The sequence below is a fragment of the Mandrillus leucophaeus genome, unplaced genomic scaffold, assembly GCF_000951045.1.
Source record: "Mandrillus leucophaeus isolate KB7577 unplaced genomic scaffold, Mleu.le_1.0 Scaffold789, whole genome shotgun sequence".
Taxonomy (NCBI): Eukaryota; Metazoa; Chordata; class Mammalia; order Primates; family Cercopithecidae; genus Mandrillus; species Mandrillus leucophaeus.
The window spans coordinates 789,816-809,022 of record NW_012108574.1 but is presented as its reverse complement, the minus strand read 5'-3'; the positions used below and the strand labels follow the sequence as shown (position 1 = coordinate 809,022).

Below are 19,207 nucleotides of genomic sequence, written 5' to 3'. Positions count from 1 at the left end.
TGGTGGCACATGCCTGTAATCCTAGCTACTTGGGAGGCTGAGGCAGGGGAATTGCTTGAACCTGGGAGGCAGAGATTGCAGTGAGCCAGGATTGTGCCACTGCACTCTAGCCTGGGAGACAGAGCAAGACTCCATCTCAAAAAATAGATATATTAAAAATTTTAAAATAAAATAAAAATAAAAAGTCTTATATTGGGACTAAGAACCACAGAGTATCAAGTCCAACCAAGTCCAAGTTTCAGATAAGAAAATAGGCCTGGAAGGAGAAGGGAGTGTCCAAAGCCACAGCTGGTGGAATTTAAGCAAACTGCAGGCCTCCTGCCTCTCAGTCCTGCAGGGGTCTTGCGCCTCATGCTACTTCCGCAATGCAGCTGGGGGCCTTTTCCCCAGGTGCAGGGTGTGTGTGATCAGTTTCCCTCATAAACAAATATTGATTGGGCATCTACTGGATGCAGTGTACCTATTATATGCCAAGCAAGTTGCTAGATACTGGTGGTAGAATGGTGGACCAGATATTGACTTGACAGGAAAGGAGATGGGCGATTAATCTGACAATTTCAATAAGGAAAGTACACGCAGCTTTGAGAGCCCAAAAAAGGAATGCCCAGCCCAGACCTGGGGTGAAGGGTCAGGTGGGAGAAGCTTGAGATGGAGAGCAGACATTCCACATGGGGGCCTTTCCAGGGGCATTCCCTCACCCTGCCTCCCCCAACCCCCGCATTCCTGGCTGATCTGTCTCCTACTTGCCTGGGTGTGCCTGGCTCCAGAGGCCCAGGCACTGCAGATAAGAGTCACACCTCAGAGGCCAAGGTGACAAATATGCAGGACAGGCTGCTCAGATAGAGAGAGCCTCAGAAGGGGGTCAGGCTCCAGAGGGAGGCCCTGGGAAGGAAGAGCTCGTCACGGGGATGTGGTGGGATGGTATGGACTCAAAGGCAGAGGCCTGACCTGCAGGGCCCCCTCAGCAGACCCTTCCCAGCCCTGCTGCATTTTGTTCTTCAACCATGAATCTCAGTCTTATTTGGAGGCCAGAGCCTCTCTGGAAGACCCCTCGTCTTTCTGGTCTCCTTTCCACCTCCCTCCTCCCATCTGTCGATAGGACAGCTTCACAGGCAACTCACCCCTCTTGCCTCATCAGCCCACCCTGAGTCATTTCTTTCATCCTTCTTCATTGGATGACTCCTGAAACTCAATCTTTCCAGAGAAGTGCGGAGGCAGAGTCAGAGGTAGAGAGAGAGAGAAACAACCATGATCCTCCTTCTCTCCGTCGTCCTAGTCATAATAGTTGGGCTAACATAGACAGGAGCCTATGTATCAGTCAGAAACCCTGCTGGAAATGGAACAGGAGAGCTGTGAGTCAGTATGGTGCTGGGGGGCAAAGTCCTGAGAAACGGGGCAAAGGAACCCCATCTCCTTCCCCACTGGATGTGCTGGTTAAAATCATCAGCTAAGGTAGGTCTGACTTCTCTGAGATTTCATTGCTACTCCTGATTGGCCTGGGGCAGCCCCTGGGCACTTTTCATGCTTCTTGACAAGGAGTTCTTAACTGGGCTGCTGGGGTTCCATGCATGGCTCCAGGAGGTTTCTGGAGCCCCCGGACTTGTGTGCAATACATTGCATATTTGCACATGTCCTTGTTTCTAGAGGGCTCACAGATTCCATCAGATTCCCAAATGTGTTCATGACACATAAAAGGTACAGAACCCCTCATCCAGGTCTTTGGAGGAAGACACACCTCCTGCTCACCTGCCCCCTCCCGAGAGGCTCCTCTCTCCTCCTCTGGGTTTCTTCCACTTCTGCAGACAGCCTGTCCCCAGAGCCAACTGGGGCCATGTGCTTCTCTGCTCACCTGGACACAGCACCGTGCCTCTATCGACTGCCCTATTTAGGAGTTGCTGAGCTGACGGCAGAAACCAGGACTGCATTTGCCCCTCCAGGGGCATCTAGGCTTTGAGGAAGGGTGTGGGCAAAGAGCCTCTGAATCTTTGGACTTAAGGAGCAGGAGTTCTGGAGTCAAAAAGACTTGCACTTCACCCTGGATCTGTGCCACCCTGACAAGTTAATGAACCTCCCAGAGATTCTGTTTCCTCATCTATAAAATGGGGTGAATGCCTCCCCACACGGGTGTTTTGAGGATTGAGGTAATATCTATAAATTTCCAGGCACTCAATAAATATTAGCTGTTATCTGGCATAATTGGACCCAGAAATTTTCTCTCCAGTGTCCCTGGCCGGAGGTTGCCCAGTTCTTTCTGGGAGCTGCCACCTCCCAAGGTGGCCCAGCCCCATTTGGACAGCTCCCACTGTGAGAAACTTCTTACGTCAATCGGGAACTCTGAGTTGAAGTGACAGAAATTCAACTCACTGGCTCACCAAAATAGGGAATGTATTGGCCCAAGAAATTGGGAAGGGTAGCAACAGAAGTGACCTCAAGGGCTCTAGAGACCTAAACAATGTTGTCAGGACTTTTCTTCTCTCTCCCTGCAACTCTTGGCTCTGTTTCTCTGTGTGATTGGCATGAAGTCACCAACAATTCCCAGCATATCTCATCCCAGCTTGGGGAACCAGAAGATAGAGAATCTTTCTCCCAGTGATCACACGTACATTCTCAGGGAGGATTGAGAGAGGCCAGGCTTGGGTCCCATGCTCATCTCTAAGCCAATCACCACAGACAGGGCCATGGGCGCTTATGACTGGCCAGGTGTTGTCCCATGACCTGAGGCTAGGAGACCATATCACTAAGTGGTAACCATGTTGAAACCATATGGCGTGTGGAAGGGTAGGTTCCCCAAAGAAAGGAATGCTGTTTCTAGAAGCCTGGGCAAACAAAACAAGTGGTTGTTCACTACTCTTCTTCAAATTCATTCCAGCACCTGTCCTGGCTCTGTGCTTCTGGCCTACACAGGACAAAATATGAAGAGTCATTGTAACCTCCCCAGTCTTCATTTCTCCAAGCTAAGTTCTTCCCTCTCTCTGAATACAATGGGTTTCCAGTGCCCCCTCCCCAGACTCCCGGGCAGAAGGCAGCAGTCTGGTTGGAAGTTGGAATGGGGCCCGGATTTGAGAATTATCAACTGGAATGCTGATGAAAATGATGGGGGGCTCTAGTGTGCCTTGGAGGTGGCCACTGATCTGGTGTTTCCTTTAGCCACCAGGGGAGTTGACTTGGGAGGAAGGAGAAGTGGTGGTGGGTGGGAGGAAGAGAAGGGGAAAGAGGAGGAGGGAGAGAAGAGAGAAGAGTGGGAGGAGCAGGGAGGCAGAGGAAGAGGGAGAAACGGGAGTTAATGAGAGGAATGGGGAGAAAACTTCAGCTCTCAGGCTGGGAAGCACAATCAATACATCAAAAGGTACCTACAGTGTGGGCTGGGCACAGTGACTCAAGCCTGTAATCCCAGCACTTTGGACCAAGGTGGGCGGATCACCCACCCTCTGCCATCATGACCTAATCACCTCCCAAAGGCTCACCCTAATACTATCATACTGGGGATTTGGTTTCATCTCATGAATTTTGAAGGACAAACATTCAGACTCTAGCAGCAGGCTTCCTGGAAAAGGGAGCTTGAAGGAAGAAGAGGAGTGCAAACCCAGAGCTTGGCTCTGAGAACCCACAGCAGGAAGCGTAGGAGCATCTCTGATGGCCCAGCTGGAGAGTCGGGGGCAGGCTGGCAGGAGAAGGGGCTTCTGCATCCCTACCCCAATCCTTCCTTTCCCACTTGGGCCGCTCTGCAGAGGTCACCCCTAGGCTAATGAGGAATCTTCCTGAAGTTTAAAACCAATTAAGCAACAAAATGTTTCTGATTAGTTATTTCTCTTGATGTGAATTTTAATGAACAGTTTCCTCTCCCCGCCCTACCTTCCAAGCACCCTGGGAACTAGCCAGCTTTGGGTTTGCCTTGAAGAGCCCTCAGGGGTGTCTCAGAAGGCTGGGAGAGGAAGGGGAGAGGGACGGGGATGGGTGTGGGGGCCCAGGCAGCTTTGCACAGCACAGCAAACCCTACCAGTCAGCCTGCATTTCCCTTGACATTGCAGGGTGCCAATTGTCCCTGAGGCAGGGGCTGTCTCAAGGGGAATGAGTGACAGGGAGAGGACAGAAAGTAAGTGGAACAGAGAGATGGTGACAGCAACTAGGTGACAGCCAAGTCAGACAGGCTGAAGTTGTGTAAAAAGTTCATCCAGGACAAAAGCTAGAAGAGCTGGAGGAAGCCCAAGCTGCAGGGAGGCACAGAGGTGGGACCAGGGCTGCAGGGGAAGGCAGAGTGGTGCAGTAAGCAGAACAGAGTTCTATGGGGATGTGCTGTGCGGCTCTCAGTGGGTGGGCCCCCAACTCTGACGCTCATCCTTCCACGAATGCCAAGATGATGGATATCGTTGGCCTTCCTCTAGGGACACTTATGACCCTTCCATGAAATGACACGAGGGAAAGGACACTGGGAGTAGGGTAATGAGTGTGGGGGAGATGGCAGGGCACTGTCTTCTCCATCTCCCAACAGGAGATTCCCAGCACAGCAGCTGTTGGCTTTTATTCAATTACACTACGTCTCATTCCACAGGCAGCGAACAGGGGCCAGAGTCTTCAGCTGTGTCTCCACTGCAGACAGGAGGGCCAGCTGCGTAGTCACAGGGTCCAGCTCTCTCTACCCTAAAATGAGCATCCTCTAGGATCCTTGCCCAGGACTGAGACACCCCTGGGGAGTAGCTGAGACCCAGAAGGGCTGCTCAGAAGCTTTGTGGAATCTTGCTGATCAGCCCTGCACTCCTGACCGCTCCTTCCAGCTGAGCAGAAAAGCTTTCTTGAAAGGAGAATAAAGTCTGGATCTCTGCTGGAAGAAGGAAAGAGGGTGGGGGAAGCACTTTGTAGGAACTGCTGACAAAGAAATAAGAATGGATTTTTCTGCAGGTTCCTCTTCACTGTTCCTCTCCTCAACCCTTCCTCCCCTGTCCCTCTACCTCCCACCTTTTCTTCCCTCCCTAATCCATGTTGGCTCTGAGGGACATCTGGCTGAAGGTTTCTGGAATGATCTGACTAGGCTCTGGACTTCCAGGAAAAGCCCAGTGGTTCTTATAGTGATTCCCTGAGGGTCAGAGGAAAGGCAACATTTCTGGCTCAGGCATCTGAGTGATGACAAATTTAGAGCAGCCACCTCTAAACCCAACCTCTTTGGCTTCTGTTTTGGGTACCAGGAGCCAGCCTGGCCCAAACGATTGGCTTCTGACCAGGGCTCTGCAGCCCAGAACTGGCGCCAGCTGCTCTGGGCCTGAGCCTCCCCCATACTTGGCCTCATGTCACCATCAGGCACCTGGGCCCCTCTGGTTGGCTTGACTGCCCCAGCTTTCTGGAACATGCTGGTCGTGTCTTCCTCATGGAGCAGTGATGGATGACAGATTGGATTGATTAGGTCCCTTGGTGGCAAGGGACAGAACCCAATTATGGGTACAAAAAAGAACTTTATTGGTAGATATAGAAGTACCAGGTTGTCCTTTTTGAGGAGCTGGCCAGAGTCAGGTATGGGGTACTGGCAAATACATCCCAACTAGAAGAAGGGTTGAACAGTCAACCTAGGGAAGAGCAGGGCTGCTGCTGGACCCCAGGAACGTCTGAACTCAAGTCTTTTTTTTTTTTTCTCTTTTGAGATGGAGCCTCGCTCTGTTGCCCAGGCTGGAATGCAGTGGCATGATTTTGGCTCACTGCAACCTCCACCTCCTGAGTTCCAGTGATTCTCCTGCCTCAGTCTCCCTAGTAGCTGGGATTACAGATGTGCACCACCACACCTAGCTAATTTTTGTATTTTTAGCAGAGACGGGCTTCACCATATTGGCCAGGCTGGTCTCAAACTCCTGACCTCAAGTGATCTACCCACCTAGGCCTTCAAAAATGGTGGAATTATAGGCATGAGCCACCACGCCCGGTTGAACTCAAGTCTTGAATGCTGCCTGGAACCTGTCTTCCTCCTTCCACCTATATGCCTTGTCTCTGCTCCTCTCTGACTGTAGATCAGCTTCAGATGCCTCCTGAGCCTCAGCCCTCACAGCCACAGTTCCTAATGAGAAATGGACTCTATCTCAGTAGCAGCTCAAAAAAATCCCAGGGAGGAAGTCAATGGGTTCAGCTTGGGTAGAGGCCCTGCCCCTAGATCAGTCCATGATGAACTGAGGATAGAGTAAAATGGCTCTTTCCATGGGAACCCTGTGGGTGGAAAGGAGGAAGAAGCGGGTTACTAGAAGAAAGGGGCCTCTCCCCAGAATTTGAGAGGAGGGCTGGAGAGACAAATCAGTAAGCCTCTATTTCATCTGCTCTCTCACAAGGAGGACTGTGGGACTTTTTTTGCAGGTCCCACTAGAGAAGCTTTGTGAGTGTGACTCTCATCACCTCTGGCTCTCAAGGGGCACACACAGCTAGATGTATTTCTTTTCCTCATCCCCAGCTCCCCGCCGGCCAATCCTGACCCAGAGACTGTTCTCATCTGTTACCCCAGACTGTGGCCCTGGTGACCCACACCTGCCATCTTGTCCTGCATTCTCTCTCTTTTGAGATGGAGTTTTGCTCTTGTTGCCCAGGGTGGAGTGCAATGGTGCGATCTCAGCTCACTGCAACCTCCGCCTCCTGGGTTCAAGTGATTCTCCTGCCTCAGCCTCCCTAGTAGCTGGGATTACAGGTATGCAGCACCATGTCCAGCTAATTTTTGTATTTTTAGTAGAGACAGGGTTTCACCATGTTGAGATCACCAGGCTGGTCGCCTGCTCTTCCCTAGGTTGACTGTTCAACCCTTCTTCTAGTTGGGATGTATTTGCCAGTACCCCATACCTGACTCTGGTCAGCTCCTCAAAAAGGACAACCTGGTACTTCTATGTCTACCAATAAAGTTCTTTTTTGTACCCATAATTGGGTTCTGTCCCTTGCCACCAAGAGACCTAATCAATCCAATCGAGATCACTAGGCTGGTCTCTAACTCCTGACTTCAGGTGATTCGCCTGTTTCGGCCTCCCAAAGTGCTGGTATTACAGGTGTGAGCAACCATGACTGGCCTCGTCCTGCATTCTCTTATCTTGGTCAACTTTACTTAGTGGTTGAAATACAGGCCAAAGATAAGATCCCAGGATTTGGAGTCAGGCGTCCCTGGGCTTGAGTTAAAAGTGCTACCATTTGTGACCTGTCTGAGATCCTGTTTCTTCACTAGTAAAACAGAAAAGAGTACCTAACCAACAGGGTTGTAATGAGGGTTGAAAGAGACAGGGGGCCGGACGCAGTGGCTCACACCTGTAATCCCAGCAGTTTGGGAGGCCGAGGTGGGCGGATCACTTGAGGCTAGAAGTGAGACCAAGCTGGCCAACATGGTGAAACCCTGTCTCTACTAAAAATACAAAAACTAGCTTGGCGTGGTGGGGCGTACCTGTAATCCCAGCTACTCGGGAGGCAGAGGCATGAGAATCACTTGAACCTGGGAGGTGGAGGATGCAATGAGCTGTGATCGCACCTACTGCACTCTAGCCTGGGCAACAAAGCAAGACTCCATCTCAGAAAAAGAGAGAGAGAGAGGTGGGGAATATAAGCTCTTGGCACATAGTAGGCACTCAATAAATGGCATCCTGAGAAATTCCTCATCAAAACATAGAATCTCCGCGGCTCCTTTGTCAAACAGCAAGATCCGTGTATTTGAGCAGGAGCTATTTGTAGCAGGTGGGGGAAGGGCAGTTAGGATTGTCTTCCTGCCACAGCCTGAAGGAGAAAACCTCAGTCTCCCTTCCCCAGCTAAGCTCACACACATCCCTTCTGGCCAACCCTGGGGAGCACTCCGTTTTCTGGGAAAATGTCTCCGTGGCTTCAGGGGAAAGGTCGGATACACTGGAGTGCATCACAAGAGCAGAGTGGAGAGTGGGAGGAAGACCCTGCAAGGGACCCTGGGCATATCTATCCTGCGGAAACTCCAGCTTCTAAGTGTTTCAGGTCACAGGGAAAACCCAGACACTGGGTCCCTCAGGGCCACCATCTGCATCTGTGCCCAAATCAGCCTTGTGTATCTGCACAGACTGTCCTTCCCGAGGAGCTGGCCGTGACTGGTATGGGATATTGGCAGACACACGGGATATTGGCAAACACATCTCAGCTGCACTTCCCCTTGTTTGGGTGGGCAACCCTGAGCTGCAGGCTGGTGGGCGTAGCAGCGATAGGGAGGGGCAAGGGAACAATAGGGAACAAGGATGACCCAAGATGCAGGTACATGCATGCAAGCACACTCAGACACACACCAGCCGGCCCTGTGTGTAGAGGGAAACAGATGGCCAGGATCAGAAGCCCTACCTGAGGCCTCCCAGATGTCTAATAATAGTAATCGAGCCTGCATTTACAAAGCACTCACCGTGGGCCAGGCACTGGGATAACCTCTTCTGGTTCACTGTTTCATTAAATCCTTTCCACAATTCCCGGAAGTGGGCAGTAGTATTCCTGTTTTACACATGAGGGACTGGAAGCCCAAAGAGTTGAGTAACTTGCTAAAGATCACACCATCTGATTTCAAAGCCCTGTCATCCTGCTGCCCACATGGGTACTACAACAGACCCAGTTTTCCTAAGAAGAGATTCACAGGGGACAGAAGATTCTCCAGGCAAATGCACTGGTTCTTGCAGGGAGGCCTGGAGAGGCCCAGTCTTAGAATCTCCTGAGGAAGTTGCCGAAAGTGCAGCTTCCTGGGTTCCACTCCCTCTTCAGGCACCCTTTCCTCTCCATACTGATTCAATGGGTTGAGGGCCTAGGAATATGCATTTTAACAAGCTGCCTGTCTCCCATGAAAATAGCTTCCCTCCCCATTATTAAAAAAATATACTGTCTGGCCATGGTGGCTCACGCCTGTAATCCCAACACTTTGGGAGGCCAAGGTGGGTGGATCACCTGAGGCCAGGAGCTCAAGACCAGCCTGGCCAACATGACAAAACCCCATCTCTACTAAAAATACAAAAATTACCCGGGCGTAGTGGCTCACGCCTGTAATCCCAGCTACTCAGGAGGCTGAGGCAGGAGAATTGCTCAAATCCGGGAGGCGGAGGTTGCAGTGAGCTGAGATCGCACCACTGCACTCCAGCCTGGGCGACAGAGCAAGACTCCATGAAAAAAACAAACCAAAACAAAACAAACAAAACAAAATACATGTGTGTGTGTGTATATATATGTATGTGTGTATATATATGTATATATATGTATATATGTGTGTATATATATATGTGTATATATATACTGTTTATTGTAAGATCTTTGACTCCAAATTGCTACACATGGGGCTCAGGTGCAAATCTACCTTTTTCATACGTTTATGGGAGAGAACTAGGTTCACTAATGTTGGAAATGTCTGTTCAGGATTTTGAGCACATGGCCTGGCCTGGAATGCAGTTGCTGGGCTTCCTTAGGTCAGTGTCAGTCCCAGGGATCTGCACAGAGGACTCTGGGAGGAGGGTGCATCTCCTCCAGCTTTCAGTTGGCTCCCTCGGCCCCTGCAACCGCTATGGATTCAGTCTCGCAAGAAGGGGTGGAGGAGGCAGCAAGCCCTCTTGGAGAAGGCAACTCTACCAGGCCTTCTCCGTCCACAGGAGAATGCATCAACAGCTTCTGCAAAAGCCTCTTTCCTCTGCCCAGGACCCTCTCTCTTGGAAGCCCGGGACCATCCTCGGTTCCCTATTCTCTAAGCTCTTCCCACACCATTCTGCCAGACTTTTAAAGCTCCTCTTCCAAGAATGTCCTCCCCTGGGTAATTGGACCCTCAGGCCATTGACATTTAAAGAAATGTTCCTGACCTTTTCAGCAGTTCCATAAAATCGCAAAATAGGTCTCTAAATATTACTGCAGACTCCTACTTGCCCAAACCCTGGCAGAGACTCATTTTCCTGGCTAACTCAGGAATAAGAGAAAAATAGCAATATTGCTAGCAAAAAGAGGGCTATTCTCAAATATCTTTTGGTAATCATTCCATTATAGATGGCTGTTATCTAAATAGGACCCTGTCCTCCACCATAACCACCCACCACCACCATTACACATTTCACCATCATCACCTTAATTACTTGATTATATAAAATGTGCAGGATTTGTGCTCTTAAATCTTCACAGTGCAAAAAGTCTGCTTGTGTTTTAGCTATTTGATCCAGCTATGTGAGAACGTTTTTCCTCTTCTCCCGTTCCTCCATCGGTGTGGGACCAGATGAAACAATGGATATAGAAGGACCAAAGGCTATGGAGAGAGACACAAGAGAAAACAGAACTCTGGGAGGAGGGGACAGTGAATGTGTAAAGAGACATTCTGAGAAATTTGAAAATAGATTCGATATTAGATCGGGACTATCCCTTGCATTAACATAACTTGGGTTAAGAGTAGAAATTTACATTTTCCTCCCACGTTTCCCAAAACAGCTTTATCACTTGAAACAGGAGTTGGGCAAACTCCAGTCTGCAAGCCAAATGCAGCCTTTGGCTTTTTTATGACCCTTGAGCTAAAAATGGTTTTTACTTTTTTTTTTTTTGAGATGGAGTCTCGCTCTGTCGCCCAGGCTGGAGTACAGTGGCGTGATCTCTGCTCACTGCAACCTCCGCCTTCCAGGTTCAAGCAATTCTCCCTGCCTCTGCCTCCTAAGTAGCTGGAATTACAGGCACACGCTACCATACCCAGCTAATTTTTGTATTTTTAGTAGAGACGGGGTTTCGCCATGTTGGCCAGGCTGATCTCAAACTCCTGACCTCGGGTGATTCACCCACCTTGGCCTCCCAAAGTGCTAGGATTATAGGCGTGAGCCACCGCGCCCAGCCCACTCTTTTAAAATATACAATTCAGTGGTTTTCAGAATATTCACAGAATTGTGCAACCATCACCACAATCTAATCCTGGAACACTTTTCATCACCCCAAAATGAAACATGACCCATTAGCAATCACTTCCCGTTCTCCTAGCCCCCAGTCCCTCAAAACCACAAATCTACTTTCTGTCTCTATGAATTTGCTTTTTCTCGACATTTCATATAAATAGAATCATATAATATATGACCTGTTATATCTGAATTTTTTTACTTAGCGTAATGTTTTCAAGGTTATCCATGTTGTAGCATATACTGTATATAAGTAATATTTCATTGTATGGATATATGTGTAGTACTTTCTGATAACACTCTGACACCAAATGTTTTTTCACTGACACCAAATACTTGCTGTTTTTCCACACCAACAACCAATTCTCCAACATGACTCGGTGTCCTATAATTCAATTCAGTTCTAACACTAACTATCCAGAGTCAGCACAGACCCCACAGGTTAAGGGCTCAGTCCCAAAGGACTGCTCCCACTTCAGGTGCCAGCCATAAATGGGGGCACTTCTGTCCATCTGATTCCAAATTCATGACCCCACCCCCACCTCTGATCCTTAGGTTCAGTAATTCTCTAGTATAACTCACATAACTCAGGAAAGTGCTTTACGTACGATTATTGGCATATTATAAAGGATACAAATAGCCAAATGGAAGAGATGTGTAGGGCAAGGGTTGTGGGGTGGGGCATAGAGCTTCCATGCCCTCTCTGGATGCACCACCCTCCAGTAGCTCATTGTTCAAGAGTTTTTATAACTCAATCTCCCCTGCTCTCCCTGGAGATGGGGAAAGGAGTTAGGGGAGGGCACTGAAAGTTCCCAACCTCTAATCACATGTTGGGTCTTTCTGATGACCAGCCACCATCCTGAAGCTATCAAGGGGCTCCGCCATAAGTCATCTCTTAACAAAACTAAAATATATGCCAGGGCTGGGCGCGGTGGCTGACACCTATAATCCCAGCACTTTGGGAGACCGAGGTGGTTGGATTACCTGAGGTCAGGAATTTGAGACCAGCCTGGCCAACATGGTGAAGCCCCATCTCTAATAAACATACAAAAATTGGCCTGGCATGGTGGCACATGACTGTAATCCCAGCTAACTGGGAGGCTGAGGCAGAAGAATTGCTTGAACCTGGAAGGTGGAGGTTGCAGTGAGCCAAGATCAGCTGTTGCACTCTAGCCTGGGTGACAGAGCAAGACTCTGTCTCAAAAATAAGTAAGTAAGTAAGTAAGTAAATAAATAAATAAAATGCATGCCAGGCCCTGTGGTGTGCACCTGTCGTCTCTGCTACTTGGGAGGCCTCATGAGGCAGGAAGATCGCTTGAGCCCAGTTTGAAACCAGCCCCAGCCAAAATAGCAAAACCCCATCTCAACACCCCCACCGAAAACAAAACAAGGAAAACCTCAAGTGTAGTCAAAGTGGCTTGAAATGAATGACTAGATGCTCCTATTACTCAGGAAACTCCCAGAGTTTCAGGAGCTCTGGGCCAGAAACTGCAGACAAAGACCAAATACATTTTTTATTATACCACAATATACCACATTTTGTTTATCCACTCATCAGTTGGCGGACATTTAGGTTGTTTCCACTTTAGGACTATTATGAATAATGCTGCTGTGAATATACATGTACAAGGTTTTGGGTGAACACATGTTCTTAATTCTCTTGGGTATATACCTAGGCATGGAACTGATGGGTTGTGGGTTTCACTGTGTGATGAACTGCCTTTTTTTTTCCCAAAGAGGCTGTACCTTCTATATTCCCACCAGCAATGTGTGATGCTTTCAATTTCTCCACATCCTTGTCAACACTTGTTATTGTCTGTCTGTCTTACTTTAACCATCCTAGTGGCTATGAAGTGGTATCTCATTGTGGTTGGTATTTACATTCTTAAAGGATTGTAAAAACAGACAAACACAAAAAAGAATATAGCACAGAGACTGTATGCCATACATGGTCTGCAAAACCTCAAATATTTAGTACGTGGATCCTTACAGAAAAAGTTTGAAATATTCTTAATTACCCATTGAATTAAAAGGCAAAATACAAATCATAAGGAATGATTATCAAAAGTTTAAATTCAAATTATTTGACTAAAGCTGAAATTTTTACTTTTTAAAAAATTTAATTACACCTTAAGTATTTTTATTAAAAATAATCACAATGTTAGCATTTATTGTCTATCTCTTTTTTTGTTTGTTTGAAACAGAGTCTCATTCTGTCACCCAAGTTGGAGTGCAGTGGCGTGATCTCCGCTTGCTGCAAACTTCGCCTCCAGGGTTCAAGCTATTCCCCTGCCTCAGCCTCCTGAGTAGCTGGAATTACAGGCGCATGCCACCACACCTGACTAAATTTTGTACTTTTAGTAGAGACAGGTTTCACCATGTTGGCCAGGCTGGTCTTGAACTCCTGACCTCAGGATCCACCCGCTTTGGCCTCCCAAAGTGCTGGGATTACAGGCGTGAGCCACCACACCCGGCCTCATTTATTGTCTATCTAATTGCTAAGGTAAAGAATCAGCATTATACTTCAGGGACAGGGCATCTAGATCTAGTAGATACAAATTTAAAATTAGTATGAATTGTTTACTTTTGCAAAATGTTCCTCAGTTACCATACATAGCTGTTGCAAATTCTTTGCTAATTCACTAGTGCGTCCAGAACTCTGAACTAGAATATGAAGAGAAGCAAGGAAATGGTCTCTTGGCACTACTGAGGCAGACATCTATCATGCAAGAATGTACTGCATTCACATCACACTCTCTAAGAGGAATGATTTGACAAGTTAATTTGTCTTTCTCTGCTTAAGTGCTTCTGCTACTAAAATCCACAGGCTCCCAGAAGTGGACCCATCTCTAATCTCAAAAATTGCCCAGCTCTGATGCTTACTCAGTATTTGGAGGCAGGCACCTCTTACTTAGAGGCTGTTGGGGGACTAGGGGGGACAAGAGCTCTTCCCAGAGGCCTGATTGGTGTGAGTCACAAGAGCAGATGTTAGGCTACGGGTCACTTGTGCTAGGGCTATATGCTCAATCCAGGTGATAGAGGTGCCAATGTATTCTTTAATACTTATGTATTTATATATTTGTTAATGTTAGAAATATATAAGAACCTTGGCCAGGTGTGATGGCGCACCCCTATAGTCCCAGCTACTCAGGAGGTGGGAGAATTGCTGGAGCTCAGGAGTTCAAGACTAGTCTGGGCAACATAGCAAAACCCTATCTCTAAAATACATTTGTATTTTATATCTCTCTCTCTCTCTCTATATATATATATACACACACACACATATACATATATATATACACACACACATATACATATATATATATATATATATAAAGAATGGGGTCTGGCCCAGGTCTAGGAGTAATACTGTATCATCGTGTTGGGAAGATATTGAGGTATTACTCTTAATTTTGTTAGATGTGATAATAGTGTTATGGTTATTTTATTTTATTTCCAGTTGGAGTTTTTTTCTTGTTGCCCAGGCTGAAGTGCAATGGCGCGATCTCAGTTCACCGCAACCGCTACCTCCTGAGTTCAAGCAATTCTCCTGCTTCAGCCTCCTGAGTAGCTGGGATGACAGGCATGCACCACCATGCCAAGCTAATTTTGTATTTTTAGTAGAGATGGGGTTTCTCCATGTTGGTCAGGCTGATTTTGAACTCCCGACCTCAGGTCATCCATCCGCCTTGGCCTCCCAAAGTGTGGGATTACAGGCGTGAGCTGCCGTGCCCGGCCCGGTAATTTTAAAAAGTCATCTGTTAACACTGAAGCATTTATGAATGAAATAAAATGACGTCTGGGATTCGCTTTACAATACTGCAGACAAAAAAGGAAAAACATCAGGAAGATTTACGAAATAAGATTGGCAAGTATTAACATTAATAACTCGTGAAACTGGGAGATGATCTATCACCCAGGTCATTTTACCATTCTCTCGACTTTTGTATGTTTACATTTTTTCATACTACGAAATAAATGAAACTTAAAAAAGACAGAGGATTGTGGGGGAAGGGGAGGCACAGTGAACAAATGAGGGAGAGAATCCTGCTTCCTGGGACAGCGGCCACATTCTTTTCTCTGACAGTCAAGGAAGAAGGCAGGACGCCCAGGAAGCGGGCTGCAGCCCACATATAAGAACCTTTACTAGCAACCAGATCCATGAAAATGGAGTGATAGCATTTGGGCTGGAAGTAAAGGACTAATGAAACCTTCTCCAGCTGACAGTATGGCTATTTTGATATAGACTGTTCCAACCCCCCAACCTTGTATAAGGAAGCATTCTCGGAATAATGAAAGAGTTCTTGAGACAGAGGGCTGACTTCCACGGTAGCTCTTTTCCATATCATTTTTAAACTTAGGAGATAGTTCAGGCACAAAAAAAAAAGGTATATGTGACCAGCCCGGCCAACATGGTGAAATGGGATTAGTAGTACTAAAAATACAATGATTAGCTGGGCGTGGTGGCGCATGCCTGTAATCCCAGCTACTTGGGAGGCTGAGGCAGAAGAATCACTGGAACCCAGGGGGTGGATATTGCAGTGAGTTGAGATAGCACTATGCACTCCAGCTTGGGTGACAGAGTGAGACCCCATCTCAAAAACAAAAAAAGTGTATGTATGTAGCTATCACTCACCTTGTCAAATCTTAGCATTTTGCCACCTTTGCTTCCAACCTTTAAAAACAATTTTTTTAATTTTAATTTTTCTGAGTACCAAGTAGGTGTATATATTTATGGGGTGCATGAAATGTTTGGATACAGGCATGCAATGTGTAATAATTACATCATGTAGAATGGGATATCTGTTACCTCAAGCATTTATCCTTTGTGTCACAAACAATGCAATTATACTCTTTTAGTTATTTTTAAGTGTATAATTAATTTGTTATTCACTATACTCTATTGTGCTATCAAATACTAGATCTTATTCATTTTTTCTATGTTTTTGGTATCCATTAACCATCCCCACTTTCCCCCAATACTCCCACTATCCTTCCCAGCCTCTGGCCACCATTCTTCTACTCTCTATCTCCATGAGTTCAATTGTTTTGATTTTTAGATCCTATAAATAAGTGAGAACATGTGATGTGTCTTTCTGTACCTGGCTTGTTTCACTTAACATAATGATCTCCAGTTCCATCCATGTTGTTGCAAATAACAGAATCTCATTCTTTTTTATGGCTTAATAGTACTCCATTGTGTGTAAGTACCACATTTTCTTTATCCATTCAGCTTCTGACCCTTTTATTTATAAATTGAAATAAAATATTACAGATACAGTTGAAGCCCTTGTAAACCAGTCTGCAATTCTTTTCTCTTTGCCCTCAGAGATAACCACTAGCTTGAATTTGGTGTTCATCATTCCTACCCAAACTAAATGTGTAGGTATCTATCAATAATATATAGCATTGTGTTGCATGTTTTTAAACTTTATATAAATTGTATCATACTTAAGTGCCCCATAATTTTATTTTTTCACTCACATTTTTGAATATTTATCTGTGTTGATCCTAATTTTATCACAATTTATTCATTCATTCTCTTATTGATGGACATTTAGGTTGATTCCAATATTTTTCTATTGTAAACTATGCTGAAATGAAAATTTTGTACATATTTTCTCATGTATAAGTACGACAGTTCCTGTTTAGCTGGTAGTAATTAATTGTTGATTCCTAGTGTATATAACCTTATATTTAGCAGCTCCTGTCCAAATTGATTGTATGAGAGTCCATGTGGCACCACGGTTATTAATTTTTGCCAGTCTGTTGAGTGTGAAATGGTATATCATATTCTCTTAATTTTGCATATCTGACTGCTTATGAGGTTGTGCAGTTTTTCTCTCTTATTGGCCACTTAGATTTTCCTTTTCTGTGAATTCCTTGTTTGACCATATTTTCTCCTCTGCATTGTTAGTTTTTTCCTCAATGCTTCATAGTTCTTTATATATTCTACATTCTGACCCTTTGTAGGTTTAATGCATTGCATAGATCATCTCCCAATCAATAACTTGACTTCTCAATTGTGATTTTTTTGTACAAACTTTTTTTTTTTTTTTGAGACAAAGTCTCACTCTGTTGCCCATGCTGGTATATAGTGGCACAATCTCAGCTCACTGCAACCTCTGCCTCCTGGGTTCAAGCGATTCTCCTGCCTCAGCCTCCTGTGTGGCTTGGATTCCAGGCACACACCACCACATCTGGCTAATTTTTGTATTTTTGAAGAGACAGTGTTTCACCATGTTGGCCAGGTTGGTCTTGAGCTCCTGACCTCAGGTGATTCACCCACCTTGGCCTCCCAAAGTGCTAGGATTACAGGCATGAGCCACTGTGCCCGGCCTGTACAAACTTTTTATTTTTAATGTAGTTGAATTTATTTTCCATTGTTGTTGGTGCTTTTTTTCTTAATTTAAGACATCCTTTCCTACTCCAAGGTCATATAAATATGCTCTTATATTTTCGTCTAAAAGGTTTTAAGTTTTGCTTTTTCATAATTAGGTCTTCAATCTGTCCAGAATTTATTTTGTATGTGACATGAGCTACAGATATAATTTATTTTGTGTGGATAACCAATATTTTCAGCACTTCTTACTTCTGACTCAAAATCCTACCTCTATCATGTATCAGACATCCATGACATAGACATGTTTGTGGCCTTTCTACCCATTAGGTTCTTCTATTTGTCAATGTTTATTCCAATAACACACTCCTTTAGCTACCATAGCTTTATATGAAATTTTGATATCTGGCTGGGGAGTCTCTCCTCCTATCATCTTCAAAATTGTCTTGGCTGTTTTTAATTCTTCACTATTCCATATGAACGTTAGGATCAAATTGTTCATTTCCACAGAAAACCCTATTGCCCAAAAACTATACTGATTTCATATATTAATTTGGAGGTAACTGCCATAGTTACAATTTTGGGTTTCATCACGTATGAATCTAAAAGATATATAAAATCCACATTTACTTAGATCTGTTTTAAAATCTTTCAGTAGTGTTGTATAATTTTCTCCATTAAATTTTCTCCTGGGATGTGTTGGTTAGGTTTATTCTTAGTGAATTTCTAGCTTTGTTTTGTTTTACTATTTTGACAGTATTTTAAATTATATTTTACAAGTATTTATTGTTGCTGCATATGAATGCAATTCATGTTTTCCCCTTCTCCTACTTTGTTTTAATAATTGTACTGTAGATTATTTTGGATTTTTCTATGCATTATTCTACTAATAATGATGGTTTACTTTATTTCCAATACATTCTTGACATCTTTGTACTAATTGATTTATGCTTTAATAGAGATATGTATGGGTTTTGTTTGTTTGTTTGAGATAGAGTTTTGCTCTTGTCGCCCAGGCTAGAGCACAATGGCACAGTCTCAGCTCACTGCTACCTCTGCCTCCCAGTTTCAAGCCATTCTCTTGCCTCAGCCTCCCAAGTAGACGGGATTGCAGGCGTCCCCTCACCACGCCCGGCTAATTTTTGTATTTTTAGTGGAGACAGGGTTTCACTATGATGGCCAGGCTGGTCTTGATCTCCTGACCTCAGATGATCCACCCGCCTCAGCCTCTGAAAGTCCTGGGATTACAGGTATGAGCCACCGCGCCCAGCTGGTTTGTTTGTTTGCTAGTATCTTTTTTTCCCTAGCATGGTTAGGCTCTCCCTAAGCTTATTGAAAAGAAGTGCCATTGTCTTATTCTGGACTTTAAAGGGAATAGGAGGATGCTAATAGTATTTTATTTTTATTTTTTATTATGAATGGATATTGAATCAACTGCTTTTTCTGCATCTCTGAAGGTCTCCCTTAGTGTGCTGATGTTTCTGAGTTTTGGCATCAACTTGTAGGGCAGGCTGGATTTAACTAGAGAGGCTGTCGCAGAGTGGCCACCACTACTGGTAGAACCGGGTGCATTTGCTCTGTATCCAGCTGAGTTAGAATCCATGGTGATGGCAATCAGGCCCCAGTGAGGCAGTGTCCTTAGGTTTTGCAGCTGCTTCTCCAGGGAGCCGTTTTCCCTCTCACTCAGAAAAATGGGACAATTTCTCCAAGGAACAATCACACTAGCCGAAGACTCTCGTCTGGGAGTCTTCCTCCAAGTAGGGGATGCTACTAGGTCATAGGAGCATTTACCTCTGAGACATTAGGGAAAATTGAGTTGGAGGAGAGCTAGAATGGCACCAGAGTGGTGTCGAAAGATAGGATCACTGTGATGGGTAAATCAGTAGTCCACCAAGAACGGCAGTGCAGGAGAGGTAGGGAGGACTGGCAATGGACAGCAAAAGATGTAAGAACCATATTAACCACATAGGGCTAAGGACCAGGCCCCAGAGATCTAAGTATGACCCAGCAGTGGGGGAAAAGGAAC

General features: G+C 45.6%; 1 protein-coding gene across 1 annotated transcript in view; it reads right to left on the bottom strand.

Annotated features, from left to right (window-relative positions):
- The window catches only part of HCN4 (hyperpolarization activated cyclic nucleotide gated potassium channel 4), a 72,659-nt gene extending 70,716 nt beyond the window's left edge, over positions 1 to 1,943 (bottom strand). The window contains exon 1 of the mRNA XM_011967127.1: positions 1,747 to 1,943. Within this exon, the coding sequence (XP_011822517.1) occupies positions 1,747 to 1,943 (197 nt within the window). The remainder of the gene's footprint in view (positions 1 to 1,746) is intronic.
- Between the last annotated feature and the right edge of the window lie 17,264 nt (positions 1,944 to 19,207).